Source organism: Sus scrofa, chromosome 14 (assembly GCF_054392235.1).
Source record: "Sus scrofa isolate SSC_HxYL_T2T_F1_AM1 chromosome 14, Sscrofa_HxYL_maternal_Yorkshire_Landrace_v2.0, whole genome shotgun sequence".
NCBI classification, from domain to species: domain Eukaryota; kingdom Metazoa; phylum Chordata; class Mammalia; order Artiodactyla; family Suidae; genus Sus; species Sus scrofa.
This window is the reverse complement of record NC_139396.1, coordinates 78780977-78800712: the sequence shown is the minus strand read 5'-3', so window position 1 is coordinate 78800712 and position 19736 is coordinate 78780977. Positions and strand designations below refer to the sequence as shown.

Sequence of the window (19736 nt, the reverse complement as noted above, 5' to 3'; positions counted from 1 at the left end):
CTATTATAAAGCTACAGTAATTGACAGTACTGTATTGGCAGAATAGACACAGCTCAAAACAACATAACAGAGCAGTACACCCACACAGGTAGAGTTCTTGAACTAAGTTTGGCCAAGTTGCAAAGGTGAATCAATGGAGAAGTGTACACCATGTTTAAAAAATGGAAAATATAAAACTAAGACTTCTAGAAGAAAATATAGAGAAATTCTACATGATTTGGGGTTTGTAAATGACTTTAGATGATGACATCAAAAGCACTATAACAGAAAAAAAAAGCGAAGGTGGACTTTTTCAACAGTAAAAATTAATGCTCTATGAAAGATACTACTGAGGGAAAGAAGATATAAACTGGGAGAAAATATTTGCAAATCACATATCTCAAAGAAGTTGCAGGGGGGATGGATGGACTGGGGGTTTGGGATTGGTATATGCACACTGGTATATGAAATGACTGGCCAACAGGGACCTGCTGAACAAGGCCAGGGACCGAACCCACAACCTCATGGTTCCTAGTCGGATTTGTTTCTGCCATGCCACAACGGGAACTCCTAGAATAAAGAACTCTTATTAAAAAAATCACCTGTTTAAAAAAATAGGCAAATTATGTGAATAGTATTTTCACAAATCTTTTCATAGGGTTATAAATAACATTGTATTATGAAAAGATGCTCCATATTATTTACAGAGTAATGTAAATTACAACCATGTTGACCTGTCGCTACACACCTATTAGAATGGCTTAAATTGGAGTTCCCGTCGTGGCCCAGTGGTTAACAAATCCGACTAGGAACCATAAGGTTGCAGGTTCAATCCCTGGCCTTGCTCAGTGGGTTAAGGATCCGGCGTTGCTGTGAGCTGTGGTGTGGGCCGGCAGCTACAGCTCTGATTCGATCCCTAGCCTGGGAACCTCCCTCCATGTGCTGTGGGAGTGGCCCAAGAAATGGCAAAAAGACCAAAAAAAAAGGCTTAAATTAAAAAGAGTTGGAGTTCCTATTGTGGCTCAGTGGGTTACAAACCAGACTATTATCCATGAGGATGTGGGTCTGATCCCTGGCCTTGTTCAGTGGGTTAAGGATCTGGCATTGCTGTGAGCTGCAGTGTAGGTTGCAGATGTGGCTCAGATCCTCCATTGATGTGGCTGTGGTGTATACTGGCAGCTGTAGCTCCAATTGGACCCCTAGCCTGAGAACTTTCATATGCTACAGGTGCAGCCCTAAAAAGAAAAAAAGGTGACAGTCCCTGCTGGTGGGGGAGGGGGTTGACTGAAGGGGTTACACAAAGGAAACTGTAGGTGTTGAAACTGTTTTTCTATGGCACTGGTGGTGAATCCATGTGTGCATTTGTCAAAACCACAGAACTGTACATTGTAGGGAGTGCGTGCACATCAAAATAAAATCAACCAGGGCTTTGGAGGGATCCTCATTTGGAATGAAGACTGATAAATGAGTCTATTATAAGTATATGACATTAACTCACTGAAAGCAGAGGCTAAGAAAGGGGTTCACCCACATAACTGAAAAATGGTGTTCTGACTGGATTCTGTAAGGTTAAAGACAAAAGGAACTACCCAAATTGTTAAATTTCATAGGGGTATAGTTCAGCAATTCAGAAACTACAATGAGAACCAGGTTTGTGTTAGGAAAAGCAGTTAGAAATAAGCATGAGGTGAATATTCTATTAGGAGTCTTGGGTTGGTGTCAGAGGGTATTGGTGAGAATTCCTATTTATATGAACATACATGGATGTTGTACACACATGGGCTGGCAGACACCCAGGTCCCCAAGTTCTGTCCACGAGAGGGCCTGCAATGACACCCCAGGAGCAACAAGCACATCCAGCACCCATAACTAGGTTACTAATGGTATTTGCCAGTAAACAGAGACAATGATCCTCGGTGGAATGTCTGACTCTAGAGCTGGGATAGAGAAAATTAAAGATGGGCCTGGAGCATTGTGTAGTACTGGAATGTAAAGGAGTACTTTTAAAAAAACAAACAAGCAAAAGAATGGGAGCACATAGAGGACACAAGAGCCATCCATGTTGACATAAACAGATGCCTGAGGGCCAAGACTGCCTTCCAAAATTCCAGGTAATGAAGGATGCCCACTAATGGGTGATCAGGTCAGTGGGCAAAAAGTTCAAGAGAAACAGCTTATTAGCGTGGCCTCCATGAATCTCTCCCCAAAGATTTATTAAAAACTGCGGTTACTTTTAACAGTTGCCTCCGAATCCTCTGAAACTCCTCCTGCAGGAGGGGAAGCTCACTTTTCCTGTCCTTGAGCATGGGTGAGGCTGGGTGACGGCTTCTTTCTAACAGACCATTGAAAGTGAAAAGTGGTCACTTTCCAGAGGAGAACATGTCAAATACACCCCTAAACAAAAGGTCAAAGTAGTAGGTCAGAGAGATGTGATGAGAAGGGCACTTAATCACTGCAGTTTCCTTCCTGAAAACCCATGACCTCAGTCTGCTATGAGAAAACACCAGATAAGCCCAAATGATGAGACATTTGCTAAGTACCTGATGGATACTCTTCAAAAATGTCAAGATCGTGAAAGACAATGACAGACTGAATCTGTCAGAGACTGGAGAAGGGTAATGGGCAGGGTCAATGCAGTGTTCCTGTCCTGGATGCCAAAGCCAGGGCTTCTGGGACAGAAAAAGTGCATTTGTGGGGAAATGGGTAATATGGGCATAGATCAGGCTTGTAGTCTGTCGGTGAGCAGCACCATTATCGATGCTAATTTCCTAGTTTCGATAAATGTCCATGGTTATGGCAAGATCCTATTAGAGGTTTCTGGGTGAGGGACATATGGAAAGGTTGCAATATCTTTGCAGCTATTCTGCAAAACAAAAATTATTTTAATACAGCTATGGAAGAAAGCTGTAATGGACTCTGAAGTTTAAATACTGTTAACAAAGACCCACACGTGATTGAAGTTCATTGCTGGATGGTGAGGGTTACCAGTAAATAATAATCCTAGAATAGCAAACAAAAAACCTCAGAAGAACAAACACAGTAAAGCAACACTTGTAGGTTCCATCCTCACTAGTGGTAATGACATGTTAAGAGTAAGTCACCTTCTTTGGGTCCAGACTGACAACTGTCAGCGTATAAACTATTTCTAACCATTAGATGGCATCTGGGCAAAAGTGGAATATGAAAAGTTCCTGAAAACTTCATATGAATGATTATGGCCTAGTTCATAGCTTTAAAAATAAATTATGAACTTTATAGGGAAGCTGGCTGGTATCTTGCCAAGCATGTTTCTTCCCCGAGTAAAAGTAGTTACAGAGCAGCAGAAAGAGGCTAATGACTCAGCCCCATGAGAACCCTTTGCTTCCCGCACTCGTGCCCCTATGTTCCTTTGACGAGAGGGTGGTATTAATAACCAGAGCTGCCTTAAATCTGCCTTACTCCTACCATAATCCACATTTCTGACAATACCAGTTTCTAGGAAAGAAATGCTCTCACGGGTTCAATCTCTGGCCTTGCTCAGTGGGTTGGGGATTTGGTATTGCCATGAGCTGTGGTGTAGGTCCCAGATGAGGCTCGGATCTCCTGTGGCTGTGGCTGTGGTGTAGGCCGGCAGCTACAGCTCCAATTCTACCTCTAGCCTGGGAACCTTCATACCCCACGGGTGCAGCCCTAAAAAAAAAAAAAAAAAAAAAAGACGAAAATAAAAAGCACTGTTTCATTTTCACAATTGCTTAAAATATTTTATTAAAGAAGCCATACGACTTAGCTAAAAATGTTTATTAAAGGGGACAACATATAGTAAAATATTTAAGGCACATGACAGAGTTTTGGCATTAAATTGAAAGAGGAAATGCAAATTAGCCCAGTGGATTTTAGAATCTATTTCTTCATAGATTGAAAACAGTGTTTGAATAGCACCGCTAACTCATGTCAGGGAAGGCACGCGCTTCAGGACCCAGTGTCCCCGGGCCTCAGGAGCTGCTGTCTGGTGTATTCCCAGATCAGCAGAGCTCCGCTCACGTGGACGTTGAGGGAGCGGATGATTCCCTGCTGAGGAATCTCCACACACACGTCCAGCTGCTGAATCAGATTTGCCGGGATTCCTTCACGTTCATTGCTGATGAAGAGAAACCGGAGAAGGGAAGTTAGTTTCCTTGTAATAATCAATTTTCTTCTCAGATATTCCAGTAACATTCCAGATAATGTTACTGGAAGAGAGAGCTTAACCAAATGAAACACGTCTATGGTACCAGGAAAACAAAGAGTGTAGCAAAAACATTTATGGGTCAATTCTGTGTTCGCCTGACCATCTCAAATGGGAGAAATAAAACAAAAACCAGGGGGGGTGTTCCATAAACCTTGTAAGTCAAAACTCAGGTGTGTGTGTAGTGTCAGGAGTCCAGGTAAAATTGAAAACCTTATGAAATATTTTCTAGACAGAGACTCGAGACAGTGTTCTTACCCCAACAAGAGGAGGGACTTCTCAGGAAAGCAGAACTGGGTTAGGTCTACACTTCTGGCAGTTTGTTCCACACCCACTATGGTGTAACCTTCTGCTTTTTTCTCTTGCAGATAATCGATTAGCTGAGGTGGTTTGACCTTAATATTAGTTTAAAAAGAGCAGAATATTAAATCATTTATAGCCCTGCTGAAAGAAAAATCAGTTTCTAAAAAAACTTTTAAGAAACTGAAATTTGTTAAAAGGAAAAGGACAGAATTACACACTATAAAAAAGACCCTCCCCCAAAAGAACTCCTCCAACATCACATAAATTTATAAAACAAAAGTTTTATAACAGGACATATTTTACCAGCCACAGGACACATTTTACTGAAAAATTGATGACTTCTAAAAATACAAACTTTAAACTATTGAAGGCTAGACTACTGGAAAAGGATCTGGGAAGATGGTATACTACAAAAGATTCTAGCATGTGAGAATTTTAATAACAAATGACTTTCTACCCACCTCCACTAAAGGAAGCCACTGCTCTGCTGAAACACTGAGGTGCTGAAACTGCTTGTCTCTGATGCACTGAAGGCTGCTGACAACAAGGGCCGAGGCGCCAAACACCTCGCAGGTCCGGCAAAGCCCTAAACACGAAAGGCCTTGGTTACTGCTGTAGTCTAGGGCCAAGTTCCCTATGTCCCTGACATTCCTCTCAAGCTCCCAGAGAGGGTTAAATGTGGAAAAGGGAGCCAGAAATGGCACTGGGTTGATTAAAAATTTTCAGCACCAAAGGATTTTCAGCAAGCCTCCTGGAAAACTATAATTGTACCTCCTAAATTGGTTGGCTTATCAATGAGTGAGGCCACTACAACCAGCCTACTGATTGATTTTCCGAGTCTAGCAGCACGATCCTGAAACACCAGCTCCAGGTCTAAGTCTGGAACATTATTTTTCCATGGGATAATCTTCTTCTGAACATCAGCCCACTCTGACTGGTTATCTGCTTCACCTGAGTGAGGACCTGGGAAGGAAAAAGAAAATATAACTCTATTTATTTACATACATAAACATTTTTAATAGCTTAAAATGATAGTGTACAATGAGATTCATTACAGAACTTTTGGATTCAGATACAACTGGCATTTTCAATAATAGCTTAAAATTTTCAAATTCTACTTTACTAACCAACATACCATATTTTGTAAATATATAAGATGCATATTTTTTTCATATTTTAGCATACCCCAAATTGGAAAGTATCTTAGAATCCATAACGGTATCATAGTTTGAGAGCATTTTTTCTTTTCTTTTCTTTTTTTCTTTTCACCAGCACCCTCGGCATGTGAAAGTTCCCAGGCTAGGGGTCCAATCGGAGCTGCAGCTGCTAACCTACACAACAGCTTCAACAATGTGGGATCCAAGCTGCATCTGCAACCAACACCGCAGCTTGCCGCAATGCTGGATCCTTAACCCACTGAGCGAGACCAGGGATTGAACCCACATCCTCAGGAGCACTATGTCAGGTTCTTAACCTGTTGAGCTACTAATACTCAGAGAGAGCATTTTTCCTTAGAAGTACATAAAATAATGGTATCTCTGAGAAACATGGTGTATTAGATTGGAATAATCTGTAGCAATAATATATTCCTGAAAATAACATAGTCTTTACCTTAAATTATTTAACAAGCACTTGGGAGGCTTTTCTACAATGAGGCCTGTCTTCAGGAACAACGATCTCCTAACTAACTCTATGACTGCACAGAACCTCAATGACCCCACCAACTATAAACTGAGATCTCTGGCTCACGACTGAAGCTCCTTCCAGGCTCCTCCTCCACCATGTCCCACTGCAAACCTGGCTGAGCAAACGAGGGGCACGCTTACTGGGATGAAGAGACAGGCCAACGCTGTGCTGAGGGTGAGCTCCCAGAGAGGAGGTACCCACACCTGGGGGGTGGAGTGACAAGGAGTGGGCCCGGGAGGGCTCAAGGGAAGGGAGCTAGCTAAGTCTGCCAAGCCAAGCCCCTGGGCAGGGAGGGCAAAGGTACGCAGGGCACATGCGTAGAGCGCAGATGCCCGAGGCCTCCGGTGGTGCTTTGGGGTCGCCCACAGCAGGCAACGGATGTATGAATGTTAACTCACACTAGATCCTGAGAACTCTGTATATAACAATAAAGAATTTCTTCTACAGGAAGGAGTCATGACAGCGCTTTAAGAAGTGGAGATAATAGTACTCATTTTGTGTTTTAGAAAATCTCTCTTATAAGCAATGTGGAGGATAAGATGGGGCTGGAAAACCACTGAGCAGCTTTTGTACTAGTCCAAGCACAGGCGAAAAGTCTAAATTAAGTTGATGCAAGGGGGGCTGAAGAGGAAAAGCAGATCTGCCAAGACCTGATAACGGATGGCTGTGATGAGAGAGAAGCATGACTTCTGTGTGTCAGCCAGAGCTGCACCACCAGGAGCACAGACAGGGCGGGTCTGCGCGGAAAGGTACAGGCATTTGGAGGTGGAGTGTAAAGAGCTCGTGGATGCTGGATGCGCGTGGGTCCTGCAGGCCCAGCAGAGAGACTGCGCAGAGACAACCATTTGCAAATTGCAGCTGCATAGGGTGGTGGTTCCCAACTGCCGAAGTTAATACAAATGTGCAGGGAGAGCAAACAATGAGTCTCAGCATAAAAACCGAGCTGTGATTTCCTTCTCTGTCAAAAACCAAACAGAAAGACCTCTGTAGCTTTATCCCCTTCTAGCAACTCCTCACTCCTCGGCTCAGCTCTGAGCAAAACTCAGACCGGACGTGCACACAGGCTGGATGCCCTGACTTCCCCTCCCAGCGAGGCTGTGCCCTCCCCGGTCACCATCTTTTGGCCCCAAATCCACATTTGCTGTTCTGTTTTGAGAGTTCTTCATCCAGACTCTGCTTGACTTGCTCTCACTTCATGTACGCCTCTGCTCAATGCTAACTCCTCAAAAAGGTCTTTTTTTTTTTAAATCTTTTAATTTTTTGTCTTTTTGCCTTTTCTAGGGCCTCTCCCACGACATATGGAGATTCCCAGACTAGGGGTCTAATCGGAGCCAAAGCCACTGGCCTACACCACAGCCACAGCAATGCCAGATCCAAGCCTCGACTGCAACCTACACCACAGCTCACGGTAATGCCAGATCCTCAACCCACTGAGCAAGGCCAGGGATCGAACCCGCAACCTCATGGTTCCTAGTCAGATATGTTAACCACTGAGCCACGACAGGAACTCCAAAAAAGGTCTTTTTAAATCTTCTGTCACACTATCTCTTTACCCTGCTTTCTGTTCTCCATTGTGCTTTCTACAACCTAATGTCTTATCTATCTATTTAGGGTTGTCCCCCTGGAGGAATGTAAGCGCCATGAGGGCAAGGCCTTTGTCTTAAACCAGCACACAGGAGTCAATCAATAAATCTTTGTTGACTGAGTAAATAAGTTAAAGGTGGTACTTTTTTTTTTTTTTTTGCTATTTCTTGGGCTGCTCTGGCGGCATATGGAGGTTCCCAGGCTAGGGGTCGAATCGGAGCTATAGCCACCGGCCTAAGCCAGAGTCACAGCAACGCGAGATCCGAGCCGCGTCTGCAACCTACACCACAGCTCACAGCAACGCCGGATCGTTAACCCACTGAGCAAGGGCAGGGACCGAACCCGCAACCTCATGGTTCCTAGTCGGATTCGTTAACCACTGCGCCATGATGGGAACTTAAAGGTGGTACATTTTAAAATGCATTCCTGAACCATCTAGGGTGTTTGATTAAAAAAAAAAAAATGCAGTTTCCTAGAACTCTCCTCCAGATATACTGGGTTAAAATCTAAGGGTCAGACCCAAGAATCTGCACTTTTAACAATTTGTCCGAGGGATTCTTAAAAAACACTAAAATTTTAGAGAACTATAAATATAAGGGACATGTGGGGGAACTCCTAAGTTGAGTGAGAAACTGAAAAGTCAGACGGGAGGAAAATCAGGATAGCAGGAAAAAAAGACGTGCACCCCCAGGAGCACAGATAAAGGTCAGGTACAGCGAGAGACGAGCGTTTATTTGGATTTTGTCAAGAAGAAGACAGAGACAGTGTCTGATTTTCTGAAAGTCTCAATGATGGACATGGGTTAGAGAAGCCAGAATCAGGACAAAATGTAAGGGACAGAAAAGATGAGAATACAGATCTCTACTACACATCGCTTAAGGTTACCTGTGATTTTTAAAACGGTGAGGACTTGGGGACAGCTTGACTGTGAAGAGAAGGAGAGAAAGCTGAAGGGAGGGAGGCATGAAAGGAAGGGTAAGACGTAGGAGGAAGAAGAGGTGCGCGGTGGCCAAGGCAGACCCAGCAGGGATGGGAGTGGAAACCTCTGCCTATTCCTAAATGGGACAAGGGAAGAGATTTCTTGATTTGGCACTTAGAAGAAAAAAGAAATCCCTATGTTTTCAGAAATATACTGTAGAAGAGCAATGGCTATTAATTAACAACATTTCTAAGAAAAGAGAAGCCTTTAGTTTCATATAGTAAAGCAGATCAGGCTCTCTTTGGCTTTTACGACAAAGCTAATGTCCACTAAAAAGCACTCGTCAAAGGGACACCACACTTCCTGCCTTTTCTCCAAGGCAAGGAGCGGGGTTCATCACATCAACAAAAAAAATGATACTACCAACTAACTACCTGTTATAAGGAACGTGAATCAGTGAGCCTGACAAAGGCAACGAGGGGGAAAATAAAACAAAAATTCCTTTTACCTATGTCCTGCTGAGACCAGTCACTTGGTGTCAGTTCACAGAGCTGAGTTGGAGAAAGGTACCACTGAAATCCTGTATCTAAAGGAATGTCAGTGAACCTGGTAAATTTATCAATGGCGATCCATTCATCTTCGACAAGGCCGGAGAGGCGCGGAAGGACGTAAAATATGGTCTGCAAGGAGAATTGTAAAATCTAAATGTTTTCCCTTAAAAATAACAAAGAGATGCGTGATAATATGTTTAAAGTACAACTTAATATGATATATCCTCCCTATCACACCTGACCACATTACATACTTTCATTTGTATCTTAATGCAATGTTCATCTATATTTCTTATCTTCTCTAAGAATTTAGGGGATTAATTAAAACAAAATCCTTGAGAGAAGACAGACCCTCTCCTCCAATAGTTCTAATCGTGTACAATACACATTGCGCTCTTGATAAGAGCAAAAAATATTTTTAATCAGCACTAATGTTAGACAACTTCTGGATAAATGCTATTTATTGATAACCAAACACCTCCAACAAGTAGTCAAGTTCAAGCTCTTTTTTTTGTTTGTTTTTTTGTTTTTTTGCCATTTCTTGGGCCGCTCCCGTGGCATGTGGAGGTTCCCAGGCTAGGGGTCAAATCGGAGCTGTAGCCACCAGCCTACGCCGGAGCCATAGCAACATGGGATCCGAGCTGCATCTGCAACCTACACCACAGCTCACGGCAACGCTGGATCCTTAACCCACTGAGCAAGGTCAGGGATCGAACCCCCAACCTCATGGTTCCTAGTCAGATTCGTTAACCAATGAGCCATGACGGGAACTCCAAGTTCAAGCTCTTGAGATGCCACATCTTCACTCTCGCCGCCATTATACAAGTTAAGAATCTAAATTTTGCCTGGACTGTATCTTAGCTGGGTGATGTTAGACAAGCCATTAGCCTTTCTCAGCTTCAACTTCCTCATAAGTAAAATTTTAGAGGATAAAATCAGGATAAAACAGCATATAAAAGTGATCAGTAAACTGCACAGTGTGACTCCACCGTAAATAGCAGTTATTTCATTATATAACAATCCTTCTTCCCTCTTGTACCTACTACAAGAAGACTGAAATCCAGATCATCCTCAAAGGTGAAAAGGCACATAAGAAGCAGAAACACAACTGGCAATTTACAAATGAAATTACAGGAGTGCCCATCATGGCACAGTGGAAATGAATCTGACTAGGAACCATGAGGTTGCAGGTTTTATCCCTGGCCTTGCTCAGTGGGTTAAGGATCCGGCATTGCTGTGAGCTGTGGTGTAGGTCGAAGACACAGCTCGGATCCTCATTGCTGTGGCTGTGGTGTAGGCTGACAGTTGTAGCTCTGATTGGCCCCCTAGCTTGGGAACCTCCATATGCCATGGGTGGGGCCCTAAAAAGTAAAATAAATAAATAAACAAATTAATTAGTTAATAAAAATGAAATAATAAATTTATAACAATGTGCAAGGCTTCATAGAAGTGTTTAGAATAAATACAGTTTTCTTTTTGTGAGCAATATTCATGCAAATTTAAACTGGCATAATGAATGCAACTGTTTATGAAGTAGGTACTAAGTTTACCTCTACATGTTTTAAAAGAGTTCTTGTAAGCCGTTATTTTATTTACACATACAGTTATGGTTCATATAATTAATGGAGAATGAAATATATAAAATATATGAGAGTGAGGCAGTCAAAGTCAGGATGAAGGAAAAGCGGAGGCAAGGGACTTACTCCTGCTGGAGAACTGAATAGAAAAGGCTGACTTAGCACTAGAGAGTTATTAAGAGTCCTTCAGAAAGATGTCAAACAAAGCATTCTGGGCGCTAAAGGACACAGAACAGAGCATGTTAAAATATTTGAAAAATCCTAAATAACTTTTGCAATGAAGCAACAGAAAGTACACAGTAATGTTCTATGATGGATACCTCACAATACATAGATTTGTATTTGTTTAAAAAGGCCAGCTAATTAGTAATCCACATACCAGAAAAAAAAAAAAAATCCCCCCAAACTGCTTATGAACAGTAGCTAAAACTATTGATACCCTCAAGCGCTTCAGAGGAAAAGTCCTAGGTTTTAAATTCAAAGGCAAAACATTATAGTTACAGTTGAAAAAGGGAGAAAGTAGGAGTTCCCATCATGGCTCAGTGGTTACAAACCCGACAAGTACCCATGAAGACATGGGTTCATTCCCTGGCCTCGCTCCGTGGGTGAAGGATCTGGCATTGCCATGAGCTGTGGTGTAGGCTGGCAGCTGTAGCTCCGATTCGACTCTTAGCCTGGGAACTTCCATATGCCGTGGCTGTGGCCCTAAAAAAAAAAAAAAAAAGAAAAAAGAAAAGAAAAAGGGAGAAAGTAATTTATACCAAATTTTATAATCTATATATTAACTAATCCACATGCTAATTATAATAAACAAGTCTATGGCTCTTAAAATTACATAAGCACATTCTGTTACAATCAATGAGGTGGGGCATCATTTGCTACACAGTCAATCATCCAGAACCTAAATATGCAGTTAACAAGAGTTATCTTTTGCTTCTTTCATAACAATGGGCTTCATTACAACAAATCTCACCTGCACAAATGTTCTCACTCATTTCCTTTTAATGTCAGAACAGATTTCTGTTCAGAGTTAAATATTCCCCCTTCCAGTGTTTACAAGCCAGACACTGCCTGAGAAACAGAAAGTGAAAATGACTAGCTGCTTTTCACTGCCAAAGAGTGGCAAGCAGGCTATCTGCATGAGGTGACAAACTGAAAGTGAGACCTTCAGGATGTGAAGGGGATGTTGTCAAGGGGGAAGTTACCCTCATTAACCTTTAACAACTGTGGCTGGAAGGAAGCCTTAGGACTAGAAATGTGATGGAGAATTCACAAACGGTATTCTCCGCTCACCTCGAGACAGTAATCCTTAAGTGGGTGAAATGTTGCAAAGAAGAAATGTTCTTGGATGCGCTGCCAATTCTTCTTGGCGTTCCTGAGAATTAAAAATATGTATGAGGCACAGACTAGGGCACTTCCTCTGGTGAGGGGGAAAATCAGATCTCTGAAAGAGGTACCGCAGAACTTAGGATGAATGGAAAATCGTGTGAACTTTATCCTAAGATTTACACACCCTTGTCTCTAAGATCGACATGCTTTAGACACTGACTGACATCCTTTAGAAACTGACCCTAAATTTGACATTTGGAAATGATACTCAAAGACAGGGAGTTCCCGTCATGGCTCAGTGGTGAACGAATCCGACTAAGAACCATGAGCCTGTGTGTTTGATCCCTGGCCTAGCTCAGTGGGTTAAGGATCCGGCATTGCTGTGAGCTGTGGTGTAGGTTGCAGACGTGGCTCGTGGCTCGGATCCCACGTTGCTGTGGCTCTGGTGCAGGCTGGTAGCTACAGCTCCGATTCGACCCCTAGCCTGGGAACCTCCATATGCCGCGGGAAGCAGCCCTTGCAAAGGCAAAAAAAAAAAAAAAAAGAAAAAAAGAAAAAAAGAAATGATACTCAAAGACAAAGAAATTGAGTAACTCTCACAGTCAAACAATAAACAGTGATGCAATAAAGGCTCCCGAATTCCAAGTGTGGGGATCAATCCAGCAGTGTGTACAGAGGCTGGGGCTGCATCAAGGTGACGGGGAACAGGGATGGTTGTCACTGGACAGTGATAGGAAAGTCTCGTAGGGCAGCTGCCACGTGTACAACTCACATGCTTGAGGGAAAAGGATTCTACACGGGAATTGGGTAAGAAATCATGACTGGGATCACTGAGTCTCTCCGGCCATAAATCCTTTTTTTTTTTTAAGGACAGAATATCATCACATAAGTCACTTATGAAAAATACTTGTGAAGATTCACAACATGCAGCCAAACTATCAACTTGCAGAGGCCAAACAAAAGTCATATGAAATTAAAAATTTTTAACTTTAACAAATGCAAACAACAAAAAGCAAAAAATTCATTGTTTTAAAAGGCAGAAGAGGTAGAAATAAAAATTATACAATAAACCATTACCCTCAGTTTAAACTCATGACCAACAAACCCAGAAGGTAGCAATTTCCAGAGGCCTTCCGGGCAAGATCGATCGCTGCCATGGCCCTCGGACCTTCTTCACCAGCCGCCCCCTTTCCCCCCAGTTCCTAGTCCCTAGGGTGCTGCTCCGAGTCAGGCACCCTCCCTACTCCATCCACAGCAGTGGTGTTTTATCTGATACTAGGCATCCGAGTAGGATTTTGTTTGAGGAATACAGAAGTTCTCTTAGAAAAGAAAAAGGGAAAAGCCTCTAGCTTTAACTGGGACATCCGAGGGGCTAAAGGTATGGCTTTAAAGTCAGACCATGCTGCTTCTCAGCAGTTCTCTGACAGCAGAGGATGATAACATCTGGCTACACTGAAGAGAAACATCTAAAGGTACATAAATTAAACATCAAGGATAAAAAAAGAAAAAATAAAATAAAACAAAAAAGGCCAGTGATGGAGCCGACAACACTTAGACTTATAACTAAACTGTACATCAGGGAGTTCCCATCATGGCTCAGCAGTTAACAAACCCAACTAGCATCCATGAGGACACAGGTTCGATTCATGGCTTCGCTCAGTAGGTGAAGGATCCAGTGCTACCGTGAGCTGTGGTATAGGTCGTAGATGCGGCTGGGATCCTGTATTGCTGTGGCTGTGGTGTAGGCCGGTGGCTACAGCTCCAATTCGACCCCTGGGCCTGGGAACTTCCATATGTCATGGGTGCAGCCCTAAAAAGCAAAAAAATTAAAATAAATAAACTGTACATCAAATCACAACCCAGTGAAGCCTGCAAACTCGAGCGTGGTATGCTGCCAAGATGGGTGGAAGGGGAGCTGAACACATGCTTTCTTTGTGCCCTGTGGGACCATGTGCAGGGGATAGGTCCACTCACCCTGCTCCATGCATGTTCTCCACCTGGTCAAGACTGGACTCAATAACAGAAGTCAGAGCGTCAAGTTCTTCAATGTGCAATGATTTACACATGCTCCAGATTTTCTTAAGAGCAACCATGGCGTACAGTCGAATGCTGAAGTTATGATTAAAACACCAGTGCAGTACGATAATAAGGGCTTGCTTCAGAATCAGTTTCTGAAAAGAAAGCAGAAAAATCTTCAAATGTAAACATGGACCATTTTACTCTTGACTGTATAACCAAGAACAAGGTGTACAGGTAATAAAAATGATACACCATAAATCTCATTTCACTGGTTTTGCATTGTCATTCTAAGACAGATTAGATACACTGGCCCGAGAAATTTCCTCAAGAAACAAAGTGTCCTCCCAGCTCTTTAGTTTTTATTTATGATGCTGCTGCACATTTTTCCTGCGAAGAACAAACAGCGCAGGAGCTACACCACCTCTCTCCTAGCTCAGAAAGTACTGCCAGCTCCTACGCCAGGCCGTGCCTGCAGCAGGCCACACAAGCAAAGCACTGAGCTGTACCCGGTGACTCAGCATTCATGAAGCCAGGTCACTGGGACCTCTGGTAACACCGCCTGCGAAAAAAAACAACCCCCCTATGACTTGGCTTATCAGCAGGGGCTCATGCCCACCATCCTAATCCCAGACATGTGCACTTTACCTGAAGCCCTGGTTGCACGGTGTGTGATAAAGAGAGGTTTCTGTTCTCATCAGTCTCTCTGTCACACACAGCCCTCCACACCCTCCTGGTCACACTGACTGGTGGCCCTCGTGGACAGCACATTCCAGGTCCCCCCAAGGTGTCTGCACTGTGACCCTACGATGATGACAACTCCAGGGCAGTGTTTCCTATCCAGACCTCTTTGCTGAGCTCCAGTCCCCTATGGAAGGACCCCTGATGGGTGCCTGTGGATGTCACACAGGGGACAACTCCAACTCCTAGCCACAGGCATTACCTGCCCACCTGGTCCTCCTCCTGCTTCCCCGGCTCAGTGAAAGGCAACCCAGCGCATCTCCCCGTTTTCCATCTGCGCCATCAAATCCATCACCAAAGTCTGGTGTTTCTCACTGCCAACACCTGTCCTATCCATCTACTGCTACCCCTATACCACCACCCAGCACAGGTCACACAGAGGCACTGTGAGGTCACAGCAGCCGCTCCCTGACTGCTTGTCTGTTTCCAGTTCTGACCCCACATGACTAATCCCACACCTGCACTCACAGCACACAGATCTGATCTAAATCCTGCAGCATTTCCCTGGGGCCCCTGGGGAGGTTCCAGACTCCTCCTGCCCTGAGTACTCAAGGCGTGGTGCATAGCACTGCTGAGCTGGGGAGGCGAGAGCTCTCAGCTGCTCTCTCAGCACCATGCTCACCTCACTGACCCCCTCACAAAGGCCTTCTGTGGGCTGGACCCTGCTTGCTCTCTAGCCTCATCCTATGTCTCTACCTCCAAGCAAACCACCATCTTCCCGCCCTCGGCTGTGCCAGCCTCCCCACCTGACCTGTGCACGGTTCCCTGCCTGCAGGACCCGAGACATGGAGGTCTACGCCAGATGTTCCCCAGGCATCCTGTCCTTGGCGCACACACACACCACACAGCATGGCACACACACAGCACTGCACACTTCACACAACATGGCACACACAGCACACAGCACACATTGGTCTGCAGGCTCTCTAGACCCTTACCCCAGTATCTCCATAGTCTAGTTCAGGGCTAGTAACTATAAGCACTAAAAACATTCTGAATGAATGAATCAATGAAATGAAGCCTTGATCCCGAACTCCACCAGGAATAAAGCAGGCCTGCCAGGTATAAAGAAGGATTAGAGATGATTCAGATAGCACAGAAACTAAGATTCATTGAGCTCATGGAACTTCCTTGTTATTTAAACCTCATACTACTCTTCGGAGGTAGGTAGCTTTATGTCCACTTTACAAAAACAGGAAAACTGCAGAAATAAAGACTGAGTGCCTCTCCCTGGGCTGCCAGGCCCAGCCTCCCCTTGCAGTTGCTCCCCATGCTTCTAACGTGGATTCACTTCCAGAGCTGGTCTGCGCTCTCTGAGCTGTCAACCACCTGTAACAGTGCAGTCCCTGGTCTGCCTGGCTTCTCTCAACAGAATGGAAGTCAATCTCCTTCCTGCACTTACTGAAAATAGAACGAGCACACCTGCCATTGGAGGCCAGCGCTCTCCTACCCTTAGCAAGTGTTAACAAGAGCTTTCACGTAACTCTAACCAGCACACTGCCATCTGGCGGACAGATACCGTAACACACCATCAATTTTAAGATAGCATCATGGTTTTGGGGTTAAAGTATGGTGGGTAGAAAGGTCTATCTTAGGATAAATGAAACAAGTTAACAATGAAATCTGGTTGTTACTGTGTTTAAAAGACAGCAACTCTTTGAAAAATCCTAGGAAACCGCCCTCCTCCGCCCCCCGCCCCGGTCCAATATTTTTACTTCACTTCAACACTAAACAAGACTTATTTCATTCGGTAGACTTGAGTTTGAACTGCGCAGGTTCACTCATACAAGGTATTTTTCACTAGGTATGTACTACGGAGCTGCACCATCGGCACTTGGTTGAATTGTGGATACAGATGAGGAACCTTGTACTATGGGGGTGGCTGCAGAGCCATACAGGGGATTTTCCGTCAGGGCCCGAACTCTGGAGTTGATTGAAGTTGATCACCGGTCCATGTATTAATTTTCTCCTAGAGCTGACAACATATCAGTGCCTTCTCTGTAGATTCATGAATGCAGCATCTTACTTTGAATCTTACCAGCAGGTTTTCCTAAATTCTTGGCAGCTGCCACAGAGATTAACCAGAATTAGCTAATATCTCTACGGCTCTGCGTGGAAAACCCCTAGGGAGGGTACTCTGAACCTGAGAAAGACAAAGAACTGGCCTACATGCTCCAAATAATGACTGACAGTCATTTCATATAAACCTTCAATTCCACAATGGCTTTTAATACACTGACCATAAATTTCTTCATACAAACATCTAATAAATAACTCTGTCTGCCAAGGAACAGTCAAGTGCAATAATGGAAGGCCTACTTAAATAATCTTATGTAAGCACTTGTCTAAAACTAAGAACCCTGGAGTTCCCGTCGTGGCTCAGTGGTTAACGAATCCAACTAGGAGCCATGAGGTTGTGGGTTCGATCCCTGGCCTTGCTCAGTGGGTTAAGGATCCGGCATTGCCGTGAGCTGTGGTGTAGGTTGCAGACGCGGCTCAGATCCCGTGTTGCTGTGGCTCTGGCATAGGCCGGTGGCTACAGCTCTGATTTGACCCCTAGCCTGGGAAGCTCCATATGCTACGGGAGCAGCCCAAGAAATGGCAAAAAGACAAAAAAATAAATAATTAAATAAAAATAAAAAAATTAAATTAAGAACCCTATCACTAAAAACTGCCCGTTACGTTGTCTAGAAACCGACCATGTGCTCAGGTGCCTCAGGGTGTGTGCACGTGAGTAAACTCTCCTGTGCGTTCGTGTCTAAGCGCGTGTGCCATCAGAGGGGAGTGGAAGGGAAGGGGAGAACGCACCAGGGATCCCCTACGAAAACATTAGGACAAATACACAAATTCTATTTTGAGAGTCTAGTTTGAACTCTTCTTATAAATGATTTAAACTCACCTTTTCTGGAATGTTTTCAGTAATGATGTCCAAATGTGACAAAACTGATAAAAAGGTACAAATGCTTGTTTTAAGGTTTTCTTCGCCCTGAAACAAAAAACCAGATAAACGAAACAGTCAAGGCTCCTGTGAGCCTGCATACCTCAAGGCGCCACACAGGAGGACGCCACGGGGCCCAAGACATGAGGCTGTCTCTTCCCCAGTGCAGCCATGTCTAGGTGGGGACAGGGGACCAGAAGCAAAGAAAAGGAAGGGAATGTCCTAGAACCAAACACCCTCAATAAGCATGCGGCAGCTTTTTTTTTTTTTAATGGCCACAGCAATGGCGTAGGCAAGGTCCTGGGCCAGGAAGTGAAACTGAGCTGCAGCTGCTGACCTATGCCACACTCACAGCAACGATGCCAGGTCCTTTAACCCACTGCGCCGCATTGGGGATCAAACCGACGCCTCCACAGCAACACAAGCCGATCTAGTCAGATTCTTAACCCACTGCACCACAGCAGGAACTCTGAGAGCAGCATTGTAAGCAAGTGGAAAACTTGATCAAATTTTCATGTTGGAGAACCTGCTCTGGTTTGGGTGTGGGGAGCAGATGAAAGGGAGGGAAGAGAGGACACAGGTGGTCCAGTGATGGGGAGGAGCGCAGAGGATGATGCAGCCTGGACCAAGACAGAAGATAGAGACAGGAGACTGATAACCCAGAAACATTCAGGAGGGGAGGTCAGCAGGATCTGGTCCTGAATCAGACATGCAGCATGAGATGCACTGAGTTTTCTGATTTATGCAACTGTGGTGCTGTTTACAACAGTAGAAAAAAGATGAGGTCTGGGGAAAAAAATCAGGCTCTTGGTGTTAGACATTCAAGTTTTAGGTGGTTTATAAACATTCATGAAGAATGTCTATAGCAGGAGTCGGCAAAGTTTTCTGTAAAGGACCAAATGGTAAATAAAAATGCGGCTGTGAGGTCCATGCAGTCTTTGCTGCAGCACTCGGCTCTGTCACTTCAGTGCACACACTCACAGAACATAAGCCAATGAGTGGGCGCAGCCTGTGCCAGTGACCCTTGGCCAGGCCAGCTCACCCCCCGATTTAGCACTTCAGGGAAGGTGTCTGGAATAGAAATATCCATCAGTGAATCTTTTGCGTCAGTTAAGTGAATCCATGAATTAGACAAAACTGACTATAAACCAAGGAGAAATTCAGGAAAGAAGGTCCAACCTTGAGAAGCACTGACACTTAACAGCTGGGGAGGGAAGGAAAAGCCTGCAAAGAACACAGAACAGAGGGAACAGAGGGGTGGCAGGAACCGGAAAGTGTGTCACTGAATGAGAACAAGGGAGTGGCAGCCCCAGGATGGGCCTGGGGAGGCAGGAGGAGGCCCTAGGGATCGTGCAGCAGGGCCCTCTGAGAAGGAAGAGCCAGGAGGCGGGTCTACTGCAGTGAACGGTGGGTGAGGAGAACACAAAGCCTCAAATTGGGGACCACAGACCGCTCTTTCTGGAAGTCTGTGACAGAGCAGGGAGATGTGCTTACAGGAGAGGAAGGAGCAGGCAGTATAAACACCCATCACAATGGATGGGAAGCATTTGGGTAAGAAGCAGCAACAGCCCAGAAGAGAGCCTGAGGGCTGGAGGTTCCGAGAAAGCAGAAGGGACAAGCAGAGGACCTCGGCAGCAGGTTCAGGGCCTCGGCGGCAAGGCAGGAAGCAGGCCTGGGTGGATGTGGACCAGCTATGCTTGCTGGTACGGTTGCTTTTGAGAAGGCAGAGGACTTCCTGCATGATGACTCCTATTTTCTCTAAAACATGAAAGTTAAGATCATCTGCTTAAAATAAAGGAGGAAAAGAGGAGTTCCCGTTGTGGCTCAATGGTTAATGAATCTGACTAGGAACCGTGAAGTTGCGGGTTCGATCCTTGACCTCAGTCAGTGGGTTAAGGATCCAGCATTG

General features: G+C 44.5%; 1 protein-coding gene and 1 long non-coding RNA gene across 14 annotated transcripts in view; one reads left to right on the top strand and one right to left on the bottom strand.

Moving 5' to 3' along the window:
- Positions 1-3697: 3697 nt before the first annotated feature.
- Positions 3698-19736, bottom strand: part of TARBP1 (TAR (HIV-1) RNA binding protein 1) — a 77247-nt gene continuing 61208 nt past the window's right edge. For 8 of the 13 annotated variants that reach the window (XM_005670967.4, XM_013983218.3, XM_084996841.1 and 5 more), the window contains 8 exons: positions 17789-17875; positions 14107-14303; positions 12097-12178; positions 9184-9355; positions 5258-5449; positions 4948-5072; positions 4442-4578; positions 3698-4096 (listed from right to left, as the gene is read on the bottom strand). In XM_005670967.4, coding sequence (XP_005671024.2) covers positions 3928-4096; positions 4442-4578; positions 4948-5072; positions 5258-5449; positions 9184-9355; positions 12097-12178; positions 14107-14303; positions 17789-17875 — 1161 coding nt within the window. In that variant the 3' untranslated portion in view covers positions 3698-3927. Of the gene's footprint in view, positions 4097-4441; positions 4579-4947; positions 5073-5257; positions 5450-9183; positions 9356-10929; positions 11022-11776; positions 11875-12096; positions 12179-14106; positions 14304-17788; positions 17876-19736 lie in introns of all 13 variants that reach the window. The other 5 variants (XR_014827839.1, XR_014827841.1, XR_014827843.1 and 2 more) reach the window with 2 other exon arrangements.
- On the top strand, positions 5210-9713 carry LOC146396802 (uncharacterized). The gene is made up of 2 exons (XR_014827924.1): positions 5210-7892; positions 8160-9713. It is a non-coding gene; the product is annotated as an uncharacterized LOC146396802 (long non-coding RNA).